The sequence below is a fragment of the Lissotriton vulgaris genome, chromosome 1_1 (genome assembly GCF_964263255.1).
Source record: "Lissotriton vulgaris chromosome 1_1, aLisVul1.2, whole genome shotgun sequence".
Classification (NCBI taxonomy): domain Eukaryota; kingdom Metazoa; phylum Chordata; class Amphibia; order Caudata; family Salamandridae; genus Lissotriton; species Lissotriton vulgaris.
The window spans coordinates 674,670,364-674,693,717 of record NC_141685.1 but is presented as its reverse complement, the minus strand read 5'-3'; the positions used below and the strand labels follow the sequence as shown (position 1 = coordinate 674,693,717).

Genomic DNA, 23,354 nt, shown 5'->3' with positions numbered 1-23,354 from the left:
GGCTAAGAAGCTTCTCAGCCTTTCTGGCATCATAAGTCTCTAGGAGACCAATCAGAAAGGAGGTGGTGGGGTTAGCCCCTTGCTTAATCTTCCTAGAGGTACATACTTGTCGTAACTCATGGAAGTTAAGCGCAGTATATCTTGACGGGATGACCTGTGGAGGGTCAACTGACACAAGGGGAGACTCAGAGTTTCCTCCTTTGTCCGACATACTGCTTCTAGTGTGGTGTAAGTGATGCACCTACCTACACTATGTGTTTACCTACTTTTCCCTTGCTAAGAGCTGTAGCCAAGGTGTGCTAAGCCTTGAGGAGCTACAACAGCTGGTTCAGTAGAACTCAGAGTATTCTAAGCTTTAGTTATATGTACTAACAGTACTTGTGTGATCTTTCAACAAGATATTCTTAGGATACGTGTGGTAAAACAACAGCAAGCTCAAATCCCACCGCTGCCACCAATGTGAGAAGTTGGCCCGATATGCAACGTTCGCTATTCTAGCGACCGCTATGTATCGTTCCAACGACCCTTATGGTGTTTGGTTGTAAGTCAACCTATAGACCAGCTATCCTAGTAGCGTGGATACGAGCAGTCTAAGGCTAAAGACTCGAGAGGGCGCGTTAAGCCAGCTGTTTACCACACATGTACCCCTTGAACACCCAGTGAAAGGACACCACACAAGTGTTATGAAAATAAACAGTATATTTATTAAGAATCACAACAGCCCTGTACTCTTTATGAGGACAGGGTACTAAGCACACACCAAATCTCTTTAGCAAATACTTCAAGTGCACAGTTTAAAACAAGTGTCCGGGGACACGGAAAGGTTAAGGCAAGTCGGAAGCGAGGGACTCGGGACCCTAGAGTAAGGAGGCTATGCAGGCACCGAAATGCCGAGTTACCTAGCCACGAGGGCTGCGGCTGCAAGTCTTACAGGCGTCGGGGTCTTCGCTGACGAGCCAGGAGCCGGAAGAAAAGGAGTTGCTGGCCGGCGACCAGTGATGAATAGTTCGTAGAGATCCAAGCCTGGATCGGAGATTGATGAAACCTGAAAGCAGAGGGGACCAAGTTCGTACTACTAGCCAGTAGTCAGAGGGTACCAGGAAGGCACCGGTTGGCCGTCACCTCGACCAGGTGAGTGGGCGACGCTAGGCTCTGCAGTCTCACGGACCAGGAGGCGTTGTCGGCGACCACGGTGGAGGTGCGAGCTGTCCCACGACGGATGTCGCTGTCGGCGTCTTGAGTGGACCAGGAGGGTCCGGGGTGCTTCTCGAAAAGATGGAAGCAAGGGCCAGTCTGGAGCAACCAGATCGGCAGTGTTGATTTTCGGATGTCGTCACAGAAGGACACAAGCCAGCGGCTAGTGACCAGACAACGTGCTGAGCAGCGAGCAGAAGGGCCCCACGCAGATCGTGGAGATGCTGGGAGACTGCACTTCGGTGCTGGAGCGGCTCAGGGTCGGGGCTTCTCGGACCCCAGAGCACTCACCAGAGAGTTACCTCGATGGTCGTGCTGGTTTTTAAGAGCGTGCAGGTTCTGATGATGGCCGGTCCCTCGAGGTCTCGTCGCACCCACAGATCACAGCTGAGCTGATGACGTGGGTAGAGGTCAGAGGTGCCAGGGAAGCCGGTTCTCGTCGAGCTGGGCCGTCGGATTCCTTGAGGAAGGACTTACAGCAAACCGCAGAGTTCTTAGATGGTGCCCGCTGATGCAGGGTGACTACTCCTTAGCCACAAGGGAGAAATCTTGAGAAGAGTCTCGAATGTCCTTTCGTAGAAAGTAGTTCTTGATTCAAAGATGATCTAATTTGGAAGGGTCCCCGCTCCGGCCTTTATCCTAAAGAAAGGGGTGGGTACATGACTAGGTCCTGCCCTAAGGGTGGGACCAGGAAGGGGGGTAGTTACACCCCTCTCCCCTGCCGGACTTTCCCCAGGCCAGGGCTGTTGCCCCTGGAACTGGTTCTAACCGGCAGATGCGTAGTGAGCACCGGGGTGCCACTCCGCAGTCACCTTCTCGCAAAAGCCCTACCTACCCAGAGTACACAAACCCTGTCTGGGACGGTGCGAACACCGCCCTTGACAGGAAACCCTTTGTCCAAGTGCTCCTCGCTGGAAGGACTCCCAGCAGCAGGAGGTCAGACTCGTGTCTGTGGTGGCAGCATCCATTTTGTGGAGCTGAGGCTTTAGTTAACTTTAACCGGGGTTCACAGTTACGTACATGTCGTGTCCCTCTAGAAGGGCGGAATGCTAACCTCGTCGCCAGAGTTGGTGAGAGGGCAGCATCCCGATTCGTATGACACCTTACTCGACATGTCTTGATAACGCGACACCGAAGTTACCGATATGGTACGCGTTATCATGGAACAGCCATTGGGTCTTGATTCCGCAAGCTGCAACCGGGCTCGGCTCGGGCCAGAGCTTAGTTCACACGAGCCCATGCACTCTGCCTTCAGGATTGTCAAGGCCTGCCATAGGAGTGGCTGATAGGAACTCGGGTGTCCATTGGAGGGTTAGATATAGGGCTACTATATCTAAAGCAAAGGGTGATTACACGACTTCGGTTGTGTCAAATTTAGGAGGCCAGCCAGGGGTGGCATAATACATGCTGCAGCCCCTGGCGGCCCTGGGTACACCTATGCCCTGAGTTACAGGGTCTGATAAGGTGGCCCAGTACCAATTGGTAAATGCACCTAGGGTACATCTCGTAATTTAGAAAGAGAACAGCCAGGCTGTGGGTCTGATTGGCAGGCCCACAGCCAGAGAAAGTCGTAAACCAGTGAAACAAAAGCAAAAAATCTGGGTGATCATAGGATTGCAGACCCTACTCTCCTACAATTACCATCTCTCCCCCTCAATGCTGGCCTAGGGAGTATGCAGGAGGACTCCCCTTAACAATGCAAGGGACTCTATGTGGCCTCCTTACCGCCACAAGGGCGACCAAGGCCAACTGGTCCTTCGTCCACCCCACCACAAAACAAATTCCCCACAAATGATCCAATGCCATCAATCCATAAATCAGTCCCAATGTCCGATAGGTGCACGTCATTGTGGTGAAACATGTGGTCCCTCCCTCAGTAACCTGTGAGGTATGATACATAAGCAGCCCTGTCCCGCACACAGCTTGGCCGATTCCCCATTCAAGTATCGCACCAACACGTTCAAGGCCCTTGCCCACTCTCCGGTCCCCATCTCTGCTGTGGAATCATGAAGGACCACGCATTCCGCACCCCAGTGAGTGAGTAAGTCATTTTTATTATGCATGATTAATTAAAACCGTTGCATCCATTAAATAATCTTTAAAATCAATATCCACTATTGTAAACATTTGACCAGTTTTTAAAATAATTCACTGTTACAATAAAAATTAACCAGCTTTAAAATGATTCACACTGTATCTTACATTAATCTCTACAAAATGTAATTAATGTTCTAGTCAGGATAAAAGTCTGTCTCATAAAGGTTTTATTATTGAGCAATTCCCCCTCTGATTCCGTTGTAGAGACTTTTTTATGCAGTATGTTAATGTTTTTCTCCATGGAGTTCCCTTACCACTCTGGTTATTCGAGGCAACAAAAACAGCTTCAAGGTGTGACTGCTGGAGTGGTCCTAATGCTATGCTTAAGTTATTAAGGTTAGCTTTCCTCGGCGGACTAGATTAGTCCTGAGGACCATCATGTAGGACTAAGCCAAGGCCAGTAAAAAGATATGTTTTTCAGTCTCTGTTCAGTGAGAACAAGAAATTTTGTAAGGCGGCAATTCAGCTGTGTTAAGGTTGAATTGAAGCACAGGATTACCGCCTGCCTCCAGGACCTCATGCCATGCTGGTTGAAGAATGGCTTTAATAAAGTTTTCCTTATATCTTTTAATGTGTTGCAGATACAAATGATGTGGATGAGGTTCTCGACTCCAAGAGCACATAGCCTACATAGCTGATCTCCTCCTCTACTTTCCTAAGGGGGTAAAAATGGATTCAGTGAAGATTCTCACCAACCATGCAAACTCTGTCAGCAATGCTTCTCTGACAGCCTGACGACCCAGTTCCACCATGTCGTTTCCGCCCAAATGCAGGATGATTAACGCCGGAGACTGAAGTCCCTCGTGTGCCCTAGTCTTTTCCACCAACTGCTGTAGCTGCCTGATCTGGAGACCTCCAACACCCCGCCAAAGAAGTGACATCCCGCCCTAACACGCCAGCTTCGACTCCTGCAAACGGTAAGCGGCCTGCCGCACGAAAGAGTGTCCCAACACCCATATCACCTTAGGTGGCATGCTACTGTAGAAAGAAAAGACAAATATAAGAATGGCAACACCCAAATTGGGTCAGCAATATTACAACAACTCGGGACGCACATAGAGCTTGAAACAGGAAGAAGAACAACGACCCACGCACTTAACTTCATCAATGGAGAGACGGGCTCCCGCCGCTAAGGTCGCTGCCCCAATTCTAAAGGAGTGAGAAGAATAGCCAGCAGGTTCCAATCCTACTCTTCGCAAGTTGTTTTTGAATACGGCTATGAACTGATGTTTTGATAAACAACCTCCATTTTCATGTATGAAAAGGGGGTGAAGCACCCATGCGGGCGAACCGCCAAGTATGCTGTTATCCTAACCACCGGACACGCCAGAGCCCCAGAGGTGAATTCTAGGGGAATTGTGGTCCCCTTGCTCAAGGGATCGGTCTTTTATCTACGCAATAGGATGTAAAGTTCGCCCAGCTCCAATTTTACATCTTGCCAGTGCAGGCCACCTGCATTATCGGATTTTGAGTTCCCCACTAATTCGCCTACTCTGAAAGCCCCATAAAAGGCTAAAGTGAAAGCAGCTCTCTATTTAAACAACAAGGGGACCCCAATTGGTATCAGCGAGGGACCTCGGGGAGTCTATCATACAAAAACAACAGTGGTCCCAAGCAAGGAGACAACAGATTGATCACAATAAATATAGACCCAGTCAGTTCTATATTGTTGAAGACATTCCCAGCCGGGCAGAGGTCTTCAAGGTTTATATTAAAATAACAGTTTTGAAAGACAAGAATACGCCTTCAACAATTCACGTACGTGGGGCACAAGCCTGTACCCAACCACGACAGTACAAGAACACAGACAACATACAAAAAGGGCTTAGCAAGGCAAAGTCAACAATCTCACAAAAATTTCATAATTGAACACAGAGATTCTAGTTGGTACCATTACACAATTCAGTGTAGTAAATCATTCTATGAGTATATGGTACACAGAGTCGACGACGTTTCGGACCCCCTTACTAAATGGTGGGGTCCATCATCAGGACAAAACAATGGTTGCCTTTTAGAATATGAGCCTCTTTATCCGAGGGGCAGACGATTTAAGAGCTTACAGGCGAGCTTGCGATAGGCAGTAGAGCAGGACCGGAATTCATAGGGGGTAATCCGATTGTGAAAGCGAAGTGATTGGGACCAATCATTCATGGGTCCGGGGACGGAAAGGATAATAATTTGCGTTTCCGCTTGTACCTAGTAGTCCCGGGATTACTGGAACCAGGGGGTGGCCGGTTCAGTCGGCAGCACTGGATTCCCTGGGAATCCAGTGCTGCCGACTGAACCGGCCACCCCCTGGTTCCAGGACTCCAGCGCGATTCGGCGCTTCCGGAACTATAAGGTAACAGCGGATTTATGGTTATTTTCCATTCCGCCGCCCGGACTACTGCTCCAAGGACCCCAGCGCGACTCTGCGCTCCCGACAATCCCGGGACTACTAGGTACAAGCGGAAACGCAAATTATTATCCTTTCCGTCCCCGGACCCATGAATGATTGGTCCCAATCACTTCGCTTTCACAATCGGATTACCCCCTATGAATTCCGGTCCTGCTCTACTGCCTATCGCAAGCTCGCCTGTAAGCTCTTAAATCGTCTGCCCCTCGGATAAAGAGGCTCATATTCTAAAAGGCAACCATTGTTTTGTCCTGATGATGGACCCCACCATTTAGTAAGGGGGTCCGAAACGTCGTCGACTCTGTGTACCATATACTCATAGAATGATTTACTACACTGAATTGTGTAATGGTACCAACTAGAATCTCTGTGTTCAATTATGAAATTTTTGTGAGATTGTTGACTTTGCCTTGCTAAGCCCTTTTTGTATGTTGTCTGTGTTCTTGTACTGTCGTGGTTGGGTACAGGCTTGTGCCCCACGTACGTGAATTGTTGAAGGCGTATTCTTGTCTTTCAAAACTGTTATTTTAATATAAACCTTGAAGACCTCTGCCCGGCTGGGAATGTCTTCAACAATATAGAACTGACTGGGTCTATATTTATTGTGATCAATCTGTTGTCTCCTTGCTTGGGACCACTGTTGTTTTTGTATAAAGTGAAAGCAGCAGCAAAAAAGGTCGCCTCATAGGCAGATCAGTACACCGACTGCATTGCCTAAAACATCTTCCCCAGTGTGCGCACATTAAGGGGCCTTCTACAATCTTTCTTTGGACCCTCTAATCTGGATCAACCTCCTAAGGCCTTCCTAACATGTAAAGAATAGACTGCATCGCGCATCCCTCTGAGGTTTGCATAAAACCTAACCGCTGCTAAGTGAGCCCTTGCGTAAGACACCGATCTGCCCTGGTCCCTCAACGCTTGCAAGAAAGCATTCATGGCCTCAGCTGAGAACCATTCCACCCCCCGTCATTGCACGAAATCCCGGTAACTCTTAAAATGGTGCTGGTACGCCTTGCGGGTGCATTTGCTCAGCGAGGCTCCCACTAGCCCTGCTAACGCAGTGCTCCAATCTTCCCCAGAGATCTCTGGGACACTGTCATTTTGGTCCGCTGCCTGAGGATTAAACTTCCGGAACTCCTGCAACTTAGAGCAAGAGAAAGCGTCAGCCGCTTGGTTATTAACACCAGGGATATGTGCAGCTCTAACTTCAAGCATAACAAAACTAAATGTTTCAACAGCCTCAACACCTGACTACAAGGAGCCCCCTGCCTGTTGATGGCTTCTACAACTGACATGTTGTCAGACCAAAAAAACAAATTTTTGTTACGAAAGAATTCGGACCTTACAGTGACCAACACCACAATGGGGAACAGCTCCAAAAAGGCAGTGTTTTTTGTCAGCCCACTGGCATGCCACATCTCTGGCAAATGTTCGCGACACCAGAGTGGCCCCAAAACTGCCCCAAAACCAACACTGCCTTCTGCATCTGTGTACAGTTCGAAAGCCTCACTGATAACCGGTGGCAAGGGCCACACCACCTTTCTATTAAAATCTTGCAGAAAATAACGCCACACCCTCAAATCCTCTTACTTCAGCTCGCAACCTGGTATCATGGTGTTTCTTTATCAAACCAGACATTGTTCGCGCAATTGATCTGGAAAAGGGGCTGCCTATAGGAATGATGCACAGCGCAAAGTTTAACTGGCCCACCAATACCTGGAGCTGTGGTAGCGTGACCTTCGGCCCTGCCAGAGCGGAGTCAATTCTTGCAAGAATGCCTGTACTTTGTCTAATGTCAACCTGCACTCGCCCAAAACCGTGCCCATCTCAATCCCCAAGAACGCCATGCATGTTGCTGGGCCCACTGTCTAACCCCGTGCCAAGGGCACCCCAAATTCCTCAAACATTGACACCAGGTCCCCTAAGGCCCTCCTGCAGACCCCCGAAGATGCTGGGCCCATGACCATAAAGTCATCCAGATAATGAACAATATCTCTGTGTCCTGTCCTAAAAGGGAACAACCAATGCATTATTGAACTGAATTGCTCAAAGTACCTTCATGATACTGCACAACCCATTGGCAGCCATTCATCATAGAAATATTGCACCCCAATCAGGAAACCTAGTAAATGATAATCATCAGGATGCACTGGCATGAGCCGGAAGGCTGACTCAATGTTGGTCTTTGCCATGAAGGCATGTTGGCCAAGGTTGCACAATTGTTCCAAAGCTGCATCGAATGAAGAATAAGTTACAGGGCGACACTAGGCCTCATGGTAGCCAAATGTAATGTGGCGCAGGAATGGGGAGCAGCCGATTTGCCCTCATTGGAGGCTTGGTGTAGGGACAATGGACACTACCATGGTCACTGAAAGAACTGTGTATATTAATCGGAAGTGCCCACGAAAATGGACTAAAATTTGGACTGCCTGGAATGCTTACAGGGGAGATCTATGTGATCCCATACCTGAATCTGATGATGACCGCTCAGATGAAGAATCCGATGATGACCGTTGCAATGGAGTGGGTGAAGAGTGAAGGGGTTTATTTTTTGATAAAGGTGGGTGGGGAGGGAAATGGCGTGATGCTTTGCTTGGCTGACTTGCTACACATTGTAACTCACATATTCATAACTGCACACTGTCTTTCCGATGTTTGTTTTCATATTAATAAACAATAAAAAAAAAAATATGTTACAGAGCAAAGCGCAGGGTCAATAGCTTCATTGACGGAGACACCTTTAGGTGCCGACAAATTGTGTATCATTTGGAACAGGCCCAGGTCTTTTTTATGCACCACCCCCAACGGCGAGCAGACAGTCGGGCCATGGGGGAGTTGCAAACGGGCCAGCTATCCTACCCAGCGTGCCCTCTTTCTCTAATTTCTATGATACAACCTTAGAATGGGCGTGTGCAAATATTCGATTCTCACAGCAAGTATGTGAAAGCCTACGGAAAAACCTTGATACAGCAATTGGGCCGCGTTCTATTGGGGTACTGGTTCAGCCAGAATAGTAACCCCTCCATTTTTACCGGGGTGGGCAGTGCCTCATAGAGGTGGTGCCTTGGGAACCCTCCCGTTATCCTTGGATTTTTATTTTTTTTATTTTTTAATAAATCTATTTTTTAGGCATCCACCAAATTATACATTATGAAGAGGCATAGGAGGAAATTTATATCTTTGCATTGTATAAGAGGGGAATGTTTCAGGGTTAGGGATTCCTCGGGTTAAGGATTCCTCATGTTCAGCACAGCGGGGCGGGGGGTACACAAATTCTCCACGGTATGTATTCCAGGGACTCCATATACAGGACCACGTTTTGGGGCAGCCCCTGGCCGAGTATACTGTTTTCTTTCTATAAATACACCAATCTAGGGCTCTCGCCCAGGCTTTAAGTGTGGGTGGTTGGACAGCTCCCCATAATTGTGCAATATTTCTTTTAGCAAGCATGTACCCAAGCATAGTCCACCCAGTATGATGAGTGTTCAGGTCAGTGGGTTCCCAAATATTTAAAGCCCGTAGTGTTGATTTGTATTGGACGGTCCCTCGGGGGGGGGGGGGGGGGGGGGGTGGTTCACCCCGGAGAACGAACAATAGGGACTTACTCCAGTTGACCCTAAAACCAGAGAATCTGCCAAACACTGCTAGGATATCCAATACTCCGATGAGGGACTTCGTGGGGAGGCCAAATAGAGATGTCATCTGCATAAAGCGAGATGCGATCTTCGAAATCAGGGGACCACCGCAGTCCTCGCAACATAGGATCTTGTCGGATCAGGCTGCCAACGGCTTCTAGGCCAGGCCAAAGAGAAGGGGTGAGAGTGGGCAACCCTGACTGGTGCCCCGACTAAGTAGAAATGTAGCTGACAGTTTATTGTTGACTACCACTTGGGCCAAGGGCTCCTGGTGTATATATCCTTGGATTTTTTGATACACTTTAATTCTGGGTGGGATGGGTGACCGCAGAAAGAACAGGCATGTTTTAATTTACACATGCCTGTAGGCCGTCTACAGATTTTTCTGTTGAAAGCCCAGCAGGACCCCTTTTTCTCACCAGACCCCCCTTGAGTCCAAAAGGACTGCTTCATAGGTGTTTCATTGTTTACATTTTCCAACTAAACATTCACCTCTTTCTGATGCCAAACAATCTTGGGGTCCTCCACTTTGACCAATCTGAAATCCCTGTCATAATCCAACCAGGCCCCCATCATACATTTCATGTGGCTTCAACATTTTATTGGAGTAAAAAATTAAAGGAGTAGCCAACTCAGGCCTTTTCTCCACCATCACTGTGGCAAACACATTAAAACCAAAAAGCCAGTTCGTGATTGACCCCTCAACCCTAGGTTTCCAGTCTTTGAAAGAGCTCTCCTTCCCTTCCTTCTCCTTAACCTCTACTTCCTGCCTTTTAGGCCATATCAATGAAAATATATCCATAAAGTCTCCCTTCCAGATTTTTTCCTTCACCTCCGCTCACACGTGAGAAGCTAATTTACCAGGTTTTGAAAGCAGTGTATCCTGACGACCCAAGGCTTTTTCCCCACCATTGACATTCTTGTCTGTGGTCCCTGCCACCTTACCTGTTGAGGCAACTGTGGCTGTACTGGCTGGAGCAGGGGCCGCCTGACTCACTGCCGAAGGGGCTGCATTTGCGTCTTCCTTCCTTTGAGCCCCATCTATGAGTGCAATCTGCCTCTGTAAATCACTCACTGTGATCACCAAGTCTGTTGACGCGCCCATTGTGATACTGAGGTGCTACTGGCCTGGCCCCCGGTTGCCGGCACCACCAATCGCACTAATATGGATGCCATGGACTCTAATATGTTTATAGTCTGCCCCTGTGCCCCGGCTGCGGGCCCCTTGGCCATCACTGGAGCAGGCGGCGCACTTACCCCCGGTGATGCGCCCTGGGCTGGCCCTCTCCCCTCCAAATGCACAACCTGTGTCTCTAGTCTTTTCCCCCCTCCCTGGAAGGCCCTGCACCCCCTGCATTTTGCAAGGCGGCTTGACCTCCAGATGCCCCAGACAATGTACCCTAGTTCGAAGGATCCAGCACCTGTAAAGGCCTATGATTGTCTGCCAATACAGTCCCTACATCAAGAGGACCAGGCACCACATGCTGCGCCACCGCCTGCTGTTGTGGTGGTGCCAAGATACCGGATGGTCTTTGGGTATTCTCACTTGAGTTGGACAGCACTCCCTGGCTGGTCCCACTCCTTGGTACAGCCAACTCTCCACTTTTATCGCCCGTTTTCTCCTTACTTGGGCGTGACCTAGCTTTCTTTGCTACTGGCGGAACGCTGCCTTAGGGGGCACCCCTGCCCTACGAGGGCAACCCATTTCCTCTAATGATGGTTCGGTGACCTGAACCGGCCCTGCCTGCTCATCATCGGTATCCCTATTGTTGCCCAGCTTAGACAATACTAACTTGAGCATTTGGGATCACTCAGGGTCTTTGACCTTCCTCTTCCCAATCCTACCCCCTTTTGCAGGCATATTGGAACGAAAGTGCCCCCGCTAAGCAAGAAATTCCGCCCAGGTACGCAGATCCTCAACCGACCGGGAATTAATTTACCTGCTGTCAGCGCCTATGTTCAGTTCCGCATAAAAAAGGACGAGTCAGTGATAACCGCCCCTCTCCTTCTGTGCAAACCTCGCTGGCTGTTCAGTGCCGCAAATCAGGCCAGGGACATACAATGCGACAAAATAACCAATGTAACCCCGATGTTCCCGACACACGAGCAGTACCCTACTAAGGGTGTGCACGGCTACGCAAAAGGGGGGGAGCAACAAATAAATGCTAACACGTTCTACCAAGCGACACTCTTAACGAGAGGAGGGAGAGGAGACTGGAAATGCTTTCCCGCACCTGCCGCCGCGCGTCCTCAATCACCGTACTGAACAGCCAAAAGAGGAGGATACGAGGGGGTTACTTTACATTAATTAAATTGAACAACCAACCTTCCCCCACGGCTGCCCAATGCAAAGATCGAGGCCCCCTCCCTTTACCTCTGTGTGTCTGCAGCGACACACAAACCAACAATCCCGAGAGTACGCGCTTGTCAAAGGCGCGAATGTCCCTATGAAGAGCGCCAGCTCCAGTCACCGAACCTCGGACCCACGACCTGCAGAAAAACTAGCACTGGCGTTGCCAATTGGTCTCGCAGTAGGAAAGTTGGAGCTATTGGTTTTGTAAATGACATTTTATATTTGTTTTGTGATTTACAATGCCAATACTTTTAACTTTAGCAAACGTGACACTTTTAGCATTTGTAATGCCACATGTTTTGTATTGACGTGACTTGGATGTATTGATATTACAAATAACAATGGCTTTTAATTTTTTTAAATAATTAATACTTAAATAAAAGTGATTGTAATTTATAATGGCAATGGTCCGAAGTAGATAAAATAGTGGCAAAATAGAAAAACTGTGGCACAGAAAACAGGGCAGAAATTCATATCTGGCGTTTGCATAACAAACTAAATCTCAGCATAATTGTTATGGAAACTTTTACCAAAACAAATATTTGGAAGGCAGGTTAATAAAACCCACAATAAGTATTGGCGTTTTGATAGAGAACAGTGTTGAAAATCAGGGGCTGACCCCCTATATGCCTTTGCCCTTTCACTGGAGGGACTTCCCATGGTTGGGGGGGAGGCAACCTTACTGCCCAGTTGCTGGCCGTAGCTTTGCAGACCTGATGCGAGTCACGGCCGCCAGGCCGTGAAGTGTGAAGCAGTGGGCGGGGAAGCAGATCCCTTTGAAGCTCTCGGAGGCAAGGGGAGGAGAAATGCTGCTGGTGGCAATCCTCTACAAAAGCACGAAACACTGAGGGGATATGTAGGTGGAAGGCCAGCAGGAGGGCCCGGGTAAAAAAAAAAATCTCTATTTATCTGAGACCTGTTCCATACTTTAGGAAAGAACTTAACCTCCGCACCCCCGGAGACATAATCATTTGTATTAAACTGGACCTGACTACAGTTGCCAAATCAGAAGGCATGGGCAAACAGTTTCAAGGATTTTGTGTTGTGAGGTGGACACTCAGACCCTGTAGCTCCGCCTAGGCCACCAGCAAGGACACTGGACGACACTGCGTATTTCTGTTTGAGAGCTAGACAGGTAGTGAGGGTAGAGGGACGGGCACTGTGGGGCAGAAAAGCACATGGACCTGCATGGGTGGAGACAACTTCCCCCCTGGAGTAGAGGAACAGTGTGGTAGAGAGAGTAACCAAAATATAAAATTCGTACAGTTCAATGAAAAAAACGACGGTACTCACAGACCTGGGTCTTGACTTTCTTGAGGCGAATTTTGCAATATACTGCTGCTGCAGTCACTTGGAGATGGTCATCGCCAGGGCTTTCATGTGTTTTAAGCAAATCATTGTTTGAGAAGGGGGCTGGTAATGGGGCGTATTGCCATTTTACTAGAGGAGAGGGGAGGGCAACCAAAATACTTTACGGAGGGTGGGGCACGTTTGGGCAGGAAAATGCTGTTTTCAGGCGGCATAGATATTAAGGATGCAGCGTGAATTGAAGACCACCCAGGTGCAAATGACAAGTGGGTTGTGTAGCTGCTTTTCCCCCACCCACCAAGCGTGTCCATTATGAATTCACGCATTCTTCAGCCTTCCACTGAGGTGGATAAATAGAAAATGGATTCTAAGTGGCAGCGTGAGACATTACTCACAACCGTGTGTTTTGGCATTATAATGCTGGCTGGCGTGAATGCTTTGCGAGAACAGCGTGTGGCTTAAATTAATCACCAATGACGACGAGTCCGTTTCAAAGTCAGTCACACATGCACATTTCAGTGTACCCGCTGGCTGCATTATTCATTCTTGTCACGGCTTCCAGGGGTGACGGCAGGGAGCTGCTCATCCAACCAGGAGATGGCAGCATAGCTCCGGAGAAAGAACATATTGTTGCATGTCATGCACTGATCTAATGTAACAAGAAAATGGTGCACACGAAAGTGATCGCGACCGGAAATTGTGTGTGCGTGCAACTTTTTTGAGATTGGAGCTTTGACCCAAGAACCAAGTGACAATAATGGTCCTGAGTAGAACCCCGGCATTTGGCGGGGTTTGAAACGCGTCGACCAACCCGGTCTCGGGTCATTTAAAACATTTATATCCACAACGGTGTTTGTGAATAGCAAGAGAATTCTTTTCTTGATTTTGTTGAACTTTGAAAAGAACTATACATTGGGTAATAACGGAGATGATTATTTCCATGCCATGTGGTTACAGTGTTATTGACACCGAGACCAGTATTTATGTATGTGTATGTTTGAACTGTGTTGGATGATTGAACGGCCAAGAGTGTTTGAATTGTTAACGTGTATTTGTTGTCTAAACTTTTTGTATATAATATGTATATAGCATTTTTGTATTTCCATGCACGAAATAAGTTTGCGTTTAAAAATTGAAGAATATTTGATAAAGAAGCATTAAAAATGTATTTGTTGCAATTCATAAAGCAGGTGTTTATGTTACATTCATAATAACCATTTTTTTCAGATTTGAATTTACAATTCAGGTTCTCAGCACTGGCAATTGTGTTGTTTGATTATTTGAGATAAGTGACATGCAGGACAGAGTGAACATTAATACTAATGAATTCCATATAAATTCGGTCTCTCGATCTACGAGGCACTGCTGTACCATAACTACTGCATAGGAGTGCACAGCAGATTTCTTTAACCAGTGGTTTACCACTGCCTCTCCCATGCTGTCCTGCTGGTGAGAAAAGCAAGAATGTAAGAGCTGTGGGCAGCCAGGATTTGAGTTGTGGGCACCCAGGGTGTGGCATTTTACAAATTTCACGGTTTTAATCAACATATATGGTCACCAGCAGTGGCAGAATATTGATTACCTTTTGCAGTATATAGTTAGGAACTCAAGAAACGGGAATTTGTCATTGTGCAGGGGAGCACATTGGTAGCAAACACTTGCAATGTATCATCTCTCAGTGCGGCAGACTCAGCTAGTAGATAACTGGCTGGTCTTAAATTGACGTGCATGGCTGCAGGCTTCTGAACAAAGGTGCAAGATGTCCTGGAGTGCTGAAAAAAAGACAATGAAACAGCAAAGTCTGTGGAATCCTTCCATCAAAGGACGCACTTTCTTATAAGTGGGCCACCAAGGGGCAGAATGTTGCACAGCAAATGTTTGCCGTACAAACTTATTGACAACCATACCAGCATAGCCTGCATTCTTTAAGGGCACGGTAACAGTGTGGCAACTGAGAACTCCCCAGAGAGCTTATCTTGTGAAATGTCAATAAAAAAGCCACACCTCTACGAGTGTCTGCTCCTCGAAGCAATGAACAGTGTAATTGTTTCACTAACAGACCATCTCAGCTAGGGAACTTGGAGAGACTAATATTATTCCATTACCTCCTCGTCCGTCTTCCTCGCCACAATAATCACACATGAGCCTCCGGCTCCACACAGAACTCCAAGTTTAAAAAAGAAACTGCGCTCTAGGCTCCCCTCCCTCCTCCAAGATGGCCCCCAGTGGCTCCATCCAATCCCATAAAGGGATACATAGACAGCAACACGACCTGTTCTTTTTTTCTGCACTTCTCAGCGTGCTGTGTTCCCTGCTGGTCAGGTAAGTGAGGCTGGGGTCTTGCTTTAGCAGCCCCTTATGGCCTCGGGTATTTAGTTGGGGGGAAGTTAGTTTGTATTGTAATTTGTTTGTTTCCCCTTTCTTTTGCCTGGCACGTGTCCTGCTTAGCTGACTTTTGGTGCTTTTTTTTGCGGGTTCGCATGGTGTTCCCGCTTCGGATGGCCGCGCCTACGCTTCCTGCTTAGCGGGAGGTTCATTGTCCGGTGCGTGCCCCCTTTCTGACCGCGCGTCCTGCTTCTGGGACTCTGCGCGGTCGGATGTTTTGTTTATTGCCTAGCGGCGATTTTTGCCGGTGACACGCCCCTTTCCGACCGCGCGTCCCGATTCTAGGGCTCTGCGCGGTCGGGTGTTTGTTTTCCTTGCCAATATTTGCTCTCTTACCTGGGATCTTCGCGGGCCGTGTGTGGAGTTTCCTTGGTGTCTTCTTTTCCTCGGGAGCCTCTTTTGCGGTGGCTCGTGTTTCTTCGTGCTTTTTGTACTTCGTTAGGGGGCGTGTCGTTGGGTGTGTCTATGGTTGCTTGGCAACCTACAGGCTATTTAAGGGTTCAGGTGTTTTCTGTCCCTTGCTATTGGTTATTTTGCTCGTGGCTAGTGTGATTGAAGGAGGTTCTTCAAATATGTCTGTTCCTGACTCCTTGGAGGCTTCTGGTTCTGGGATGTCTGTTCCTTCTATGGATTTGTTGCAGAAAATTATTAATTCTGCGGTTGCTACTGCATTACATGACAGGGTTCCTGTTCCTCCTGACAAAAGGGCGCGAGTTGATGACGGTCCGACTGTTGACTCTGACGCTGAGGAGGAGGTTAATGTCAAGGGTCGTTTTGTGCAGGGGGCCGACCTTAAGGTGGTCCTCTGTCACATACGGAAGAAATTGGTTTTCCCTGAATCTGTAGTTCCTGTGGATGACTTGTTTTTGCAATATCAGCGTCCTGAGCCTGATTCATTGCCCCTTCATTCTTCGGTGTTGAAGGTGTTGGAAACCGAATGGAAGGATGTAGACAAAGGTTCCTTTCCTCGTTTTCTGAATAGGCGATATCCTCTACAGGATTTTTCGGTCAAGTTTCCTTCCTCGGTAAAGGTGGATTCCTTGATGGCCAGTGTGACTTCCCATGGTTCTGTGGTCTCTAAAGATTTCTCCCCTGCTGACCCTGTTGATCGGAAGGTGGATGGTGCGGTGAAACGCACTTTTTCGGCTGCTAATTTTTCCATTAGGGCGGCAGCCTATTCTTCTTACACCATCCAGTCCTTACTGAAAGATTTTCAGTCTCTGTCAGAATTGTTGGACCAGGGGGAGGATGTTTCTTCTACCCTGGCGATGATGGAGCAACAGGTTCGCCTGCTTTCAGATGTCTCCTTTGATTCTTTGGGTGCGGCGGCTTCTGCGGCTGGGTCTTCTGTGGCTGCAAGGCGTCAGTTGTGGCTTCGTTCCTGGAAGGCTGATGCTGCGCAGAAGGGTCTCCTGATGAAGATCCCCTTTTCTGGAGCTAAACTTGTTGGTACTCCTTTGGATGAAATGGTGAAGAAAACGGCTGAGGACCGTAAGCTCCTTGCTCCTGAGCGGGCTGGTCGCTTCCGTTCCTTTGGTTCTTAAAGGGCTTTTGGTCCTTCTAGGAGGGGTCGGGCTGGTCAGCCCTTTCGTGGAAGGGGGCGTGGCCGGGGTGCTCCTTCCTTTGATTAATCCTGGTTCCCCGGTGCTTCAGCCTCCTCCACTCCTGCATTCAAATCGTGACTGGATCGCTCCTGATGCGGGTCCGGTTGGGGGGTCGCCTCATTTGCTTCCTGGACTCTTGGCGGATGACTGTGTCAGACCAATGGGTGCTTCAGGTGGTTTCGGAGGGTTTGCGTCTTGGGTTTTCCCGGACTCCCCCAGACTGTTTCAAGGCCACTCCTTGTCCCCGAGACCCTCTAAGACGATTGGCGCTTTTGGAAGGCATCGATTACCTGGTGGTCAAGAAGGCGGTGATTCCTGTGCCCAGCGATCAGTTGGGGTTGGGAGTGTATTCCATCCTATTCCTGGTGTCCAAGCACACCGGGGATCTTCTGCCTGTGATGGACCTGAAGTGGGTCAATACTTTCATCCCTCACCAACGGTTCAAAATGGTTTCGCTTCAGTTGATCCTTCCTCTGGTGTCTCAGGGCGATTTCCTTGCATCGATAGACTTGAGGGATGCTCATCTGCATGTTCCTATTCATCCGGACTATCAGAGGTTTCTCCGATTTTGCGTACTGGGTCATCATTACCAGTTCCATGTATTACCTTTTGGGCTCTACTCTGCTCCCAGGATCTTTACTAAGATTCTGACTCCTCTTATTGGACATTTACATGGGGAGGGCATTAGTGTTTCTCCGTATCTGGACGACATTTTAATTTCTGCTTCTTCTCTTCCTAAGGCGGAGTTACATGTCCAGAGGGTGTGCCATGTCCTGGAGCATCATGGGTTCCTCGTGAATGTGCCGAATTCCTCCCTGGTTCCTGCGCTGGAAATTGACTTTCTTTGGGGCTTTGTTCAGGACTCAGTTGGGGATGGTGTTCCTGTCCCCTCCCCGGATTTTGTCCCTTATGTCTGCAGTTCATGCCCTGTTGGGGCATTCTCATCCTGTGAGCCTGTGGTTGAGTGTTCAGGGTCTGATGTTGGCGTCTTTGTTGACGGTGCCGTGGGCTCGCCTCCACATGTACCTGGTGGTGTCCCACATTTTGTCGCATTGGGACCCCTGTTCCCTCAATATGAGTGTTTTGGTTCCTATGTCGGAGGATGTTCGGGTGGTCCTGGGTTGGTGGTTGGACGAAGGTCATCTGTCCAGGGGCAGCACCTTTCTGATTGTTCCCACCCGCGTGGTCACTACCGATGCCAGCCTGCTAGGGTGGGGTGCTACTCTGGGGGATTCGACGACTCAGGGTGTTTGGCCTCAGTCGGTGTTATCGTGTTCTTCCAACTACAAGGAGCTGAAGGCCGTCCTTCTGGGTCTGTTGGATTTCTCGGATCTTGTTCAGGGTCTCCATGTGCAGATCCGGACGGACAATCTGGTGGTGATGTCTTATGTGAACCATCAAGGGGGTTGCAAGGTTCAATCTCTCAGTTGCCTCATCGGATTTGTTGTTGGGCGGAGGTGCATCTGGAGTCCCTATCTGCCATTTACCTGCCTGGTGCGGAGAAAACTGTGGCGGATTGTCTGAGCCAGGTGTTTCCTTCCATGGGGTCCTTGTTCCTCACACGGTTGATGTTCAGGAGGTTGCAGGAGATGTTTGGCTGTCCGATTGTGGACCTGTTTGCCTCCCAGTACAATGCCCAGATCCGATGCTTTTGCGCGATTATGCCTTGCCGGGATGCCTGGAGGGTGGACGCACTTTCGTTCCTTTGGCCGAAGGGTGTATTGTATGCGTTTCCCCCTGTTCCCCTGATTCCAGCTGTCTTGCAGAAAATCAAGAGGGAGGGGTCCTTTGTGCTTCTGATTGCTGTGTTGGAAGCGTCGCCCTTGGTATCCCCTGCTGTTGGAATTGGCTGTGTCTCCGGAATGGGCCTTGCCGTTCGTGCCTTATCCTCTGATGGGTCCTCTTCTTCCTCTGCCTGTGTTCCGTTCCCTGGGTCTGAGGGCCTGGCTCTTGAGAGGGATTCTTTGATGCGGCAAGGTTGTTCTGTGACTGTGGCTGGGGTCATTCAGCAGTCCCGGAGGCCTTCTACACTGAAGTCCTACGCGAAGCACTGGGATAATTTTGCTTCTTGGTGTGTGGGTCATGACCTCTCGGTAGCTTCTTTGGACCCGGCTCGCATTTTGGATTTTTTGAATTATGTCCTCCCTTTGGTTTCCATTTCACCATTGGTTACTAGACTTTTTAAGTCTCTCTCTTTCCAAAGCCCCCGTCCTATCATGTGTCCTCCTCCTTGGGACCTTCCTTTGGTTTTGCGTTCCTTACAGTTGGCTCTTTTCGAGCCGTTGGAATCGGTGGACTTGAAGTTTTTAATGCTCAAGGTGGTATTTCTTGTGGCGATTGCTTCTGCCAGGCGTATGGGTGAGTTGGGTGCTTTCCTTCGTTCTGCCCCATTTTTGTTGGTTTTGTCGGACCGTGTGGTCTTGCGCCCTCATCCTACATTTATACCTAAAGTGGATTCTTATTTTCACCGGTCTACTGAGGTGACTCTTCCAGTTCTTTGTCCTGATCCTTCCTCGGCTGAGGAATCCCTTTTGCACCTCTTGGATGTTCGTCGTGCCCTATTGATTTATTTGTTGCGCACTTCTTCCTTTTGTAAAGTGGACAACTTGTTTGTCAATTTTGGTTTGTCGCGTCAGGGCCTGAGACCCTCCCTCTCCACGATCAGTCGTTGGATTAAAGAGGCCATTCTGTTGGCATATGCTTCAGTTTCTGAGGTTCCCTCCCTTCCTGTTCAGGGTCGTTCAACCCGATCTGTTGCTGTGTCATGGGCTACCTTCAAGGGGGTGTCCATGGAGGATGTTTGCAGGGCTGCTACTTGGTCGTCCCCTCATACCTTCATGTCCCATTACCGCCTTCAGATTGGGGGTGGGGGTTCTGTTTCTTTTGCCTCTTTCTGTTCTTTCTGCAGGAGTTCCTTGAGAGGTCGTCTTTTTGATTCCTTTGCCTCTGTATATTAAAATTGTTTTTAACTGCACTGATGGTGTAGTCTGTTTTCCTTACATGAAGCTGCGGCTTGGTTTTCAGGTCGTGTTGCTGTCTATGTATCCCTTTATGGGATTGGATGGAGCCACTGGGGGCCATCTTGGAGGAGGGAGGAGAGACAAGAGCGCTGTTTCTTTTTTTAAACTTGGAGTTCTGTGTGGAGCCGGAGGCTCATGTGTGATTACTGTGGCGAGGAAGACAAGGACTCGGAGTAATGAAGATTACCGGTAAGTAACCGGGGCATTAGTGATCGAAGACCATAACCTCACACAAATAAGACTGTATCCTATTGGATATGACTAGTGTGTATAGATGCTCTACTGAAGCCAAAAAACTCAAACAAAACATGAAATATCAGGTAAGATCACATGCCTCTCTCGTTGGAGGTCAAGGATCTACTACGGGAATAGACATTCTAAGTGTGCTGCTTCATGTAGTGCCTCCTACCCAAGCAGCCTAACAGGCAGAAGGTGTTTTTGTGAAATGCTCGTTCTGGCACACCCGTGATGAACATTTTATTTACACAGAACTGCCTACAGCCCACATGTAATTGAAGCTGTACTCACCTGACTTTGATTGATGGTTATTTATAAAGGGAGATCGCTGGAAACCATTTTGTTGACAGTTTGTGTGTGGCAGTGGAAACCTATGATTAAGGGTGAAATACTCGATGTGCCTGACATTTCCTTATCCAGATGACACGCCGATTAGTGAGTGCGCCCTGCCTTGTGGGTAACTTGTGGAACAGTGTGTATGTATGTGTGTGTGTGTGTGTGTGTGTATATATATATAATATATATATATTTTTTTATTTCTCTGTAAGGTCGTATTATGGGCTCATCACCAAACGTGAGTCCTAGTCACCTTTGCGGTGCAAGCCTCTGAGTAGCAGTTCAACTCTGTCTGTCACAAAATGTCTGTTGGAGGAGGCAGAACATGTACACTAGGTAGTCACATTTTGGTAAAAATGCCTGAACAACTGGCTGGTGAAACAAACCATCTTTTCAGCCATGTCAAAATACTAAACTGAAAAATCAATATTAAATGGTGGACTTGAGCTACCTTACAGAAATGAGTACATTACATAGCCAAATAAAATATATGTATAGATATTTTAGACACAGCTGTTACAACTGTAGTGTGGCATTAGGTATAATCATACACAAACAGTGATGGGAGGAGTGATTGCAATAGTTTAACCCAGTGGTCCTTTACCTGTGGTCTGGGGATCCCTGAGGGTCCGCGACACCTAGTCAGGGGGTCTAGTACTGCTTAGAAGATTAAATATTACGAAGAGATTATTAAAGTGTATGTTAATAAGTAAGAAAAATATAACATTGAAAAATGTAATTGTTAATTAAATGTGTGTGGCATTTGCAATTGGAGGCAAAAAATTAAGGGGCTGATTCACAAAGGTAAAGTTAGACGCCGGAGTAATTTTTTAGACTGTCTCCAAAAATATAGATTTGGACACCTGACAAACTGTTAATTTAATCATGAAAAAACACTTTGCAATTTAACTCTGATTTCAACTGTTAATTTTGAGTAAGAATATTAACTTTCAAACCCTTTTTATCAGGGTACAGTTAAACCATGCCATCATTCCTTTGTGGTTGAGGTCTTAGATTTTTTTTTTATTAGCCTTTTGATAACCTTTTGCAGTGTCCTTCCTACTAGCTACACGCACTATGGTAGTGATCAAACAACAAAACAACTTATTATGATTTATTTGCATGTGATTATCTATCATCATGTGGTTCTGCTGAATATTTCGATGTCTTTAAAGAGAAGCTGGTAAAGAGCAATCAAAATGCAATACTTTTTTGTCTTGGGGAATTATCCCCTCTGCTTGTGTAGCTGTAGCCCCTTTACTGACGGTCTGCTTTCTTCTCTCCTAGGTTTTGCATGAAACCTTCCCAAAACACACATTTCTAATGAATGGCTTGATCCAAGGCGTAAAGGTAAGATGTTGGTCACTTGCCTCTGATGTTTGCAGATGAAGGAAAGAACTTGTAAAATGAAGTATATGGTCTCATTGATAAGTAATTTGCCTCACCTTAGTTACAGTTGAGATTTAACACCTAGTAATGATTCAGCATAAACGCACATGAATCTTCATGACTGTTTCCTGTCGATTTTTTGCTTTAAAAAAAGATCTTTTTGCCCCCAAAAATTAATTCTATTTAAGAATAATGTGACTTTAGCACGACATTTGGCTCATTTGCAGTTTTGGAACAAAAGTTAATTTGATAGGGATTGAACAGTGTACAAAGTTCACATATTGCATATTGAGTCTGAAACCCATGGATTGATTAGGTAAGTGCACTCATCATGCAACCCTAGATGTCTGAACTGGTATTTATAGATGCCTGCCAGCGTTAAGTAACACAGTAGCCATGGTGCCCTCCACCATGGACACTTGAATTCTAAAAAAGCCTCTGATGCCGAAGGTGTATTATGATTGCATAGCATCCCTGGTCGGAGAAGAAACACAGCAAACCAGAGACAGATGTGAGAAAAGTACACCCTGCAAGTGGAGTAGTGACTTTAAATGTAGGCTGTAGTTCCCCATTCATTCAGGGTTTCAAAGGAAAAATTGTACGAATTAACTTTTTTTGTAAATTGCATAATGTAGTGTTTCTGCAGAAACTCCGAAGATTTCTGCAAAAGTATTTTTTTCGAACTCATGCTACGTTCGTTTTAGTATGTCACCGTCTTTCTGATTAAAACTCTTCACTGCACCAATCCCCCATGCCCCAGAAGCATTCAGACATGTGGCATGATATACAAAGGTTTTTTGCGGTTGCAAAGCCTTTGATTAGTAATATCAGTTTTTAATGACCGCAAAACAAATATATATTTTGCAATTTACAAATGCCCTTTTGTTAGATCTGGGGGTCTCTAGTTGGCAATGGTATTCACCTTTGTCCAAATAGCGACCCTTACTTCTAAGTCAGGATAAGGGGATTACACTCCTTATTAACCCCTGCTCACCCCCTTGGTAGCTTGGCACGAGCAGACAGGCTTTTCTCAGAGGCAGTGTGTTAAGCATTTGTGAATATACACAGTAATACAGTGATAACACTACAGATGGACACATCACAGGTTTTATAACAATAAGTATTCTTTATATAGACTTAAACACAAGACCACAAACTACAAAAATCCACAATACTACACTTAAGATTACTTAAAAGATGATTAAAGTCTCTTAGTTCAAGTTGCTGTTAAATGCGACAAAGTTCTCAACAAAGTACCTAGATGCGCAACGCAAAGTGAACAAAAGTCTAGCAAAAGGGAAAAGGGGAGATGCGTCAGTTCCATGACCCGAGGGAATGGTTGCGTCCTTCCTCAATGCTTGTGCAGAGTAGGGGGACTCGTCGTGAGCCTTACAGGTGCGG

At 47.3% G+C, this 23,354-nt stretch overlaps 1 protein-coding gene across 1 annotated transcript in view; it reads left to right on the top strand.

Moving 5' to 3' along the window:
* The window catches only part of SLC71A1 (solute carrier family 71 member 1), a 290,205-nt gene that overhangs the window by 163,605 nt on the left and 103,246 nt on the right, over positions 1-23,354 (top strand). The window contains exon 3 of the mRNA XM_086954554.1: positions 21,852-21,914. Coding sequence (XP_086810680.1) covers positions 21,852-21,914 — 63 coding nt within the window. The remainder of the gene's footprint in view (positions 1-21,851; positions 21,915-23,354) is intronic.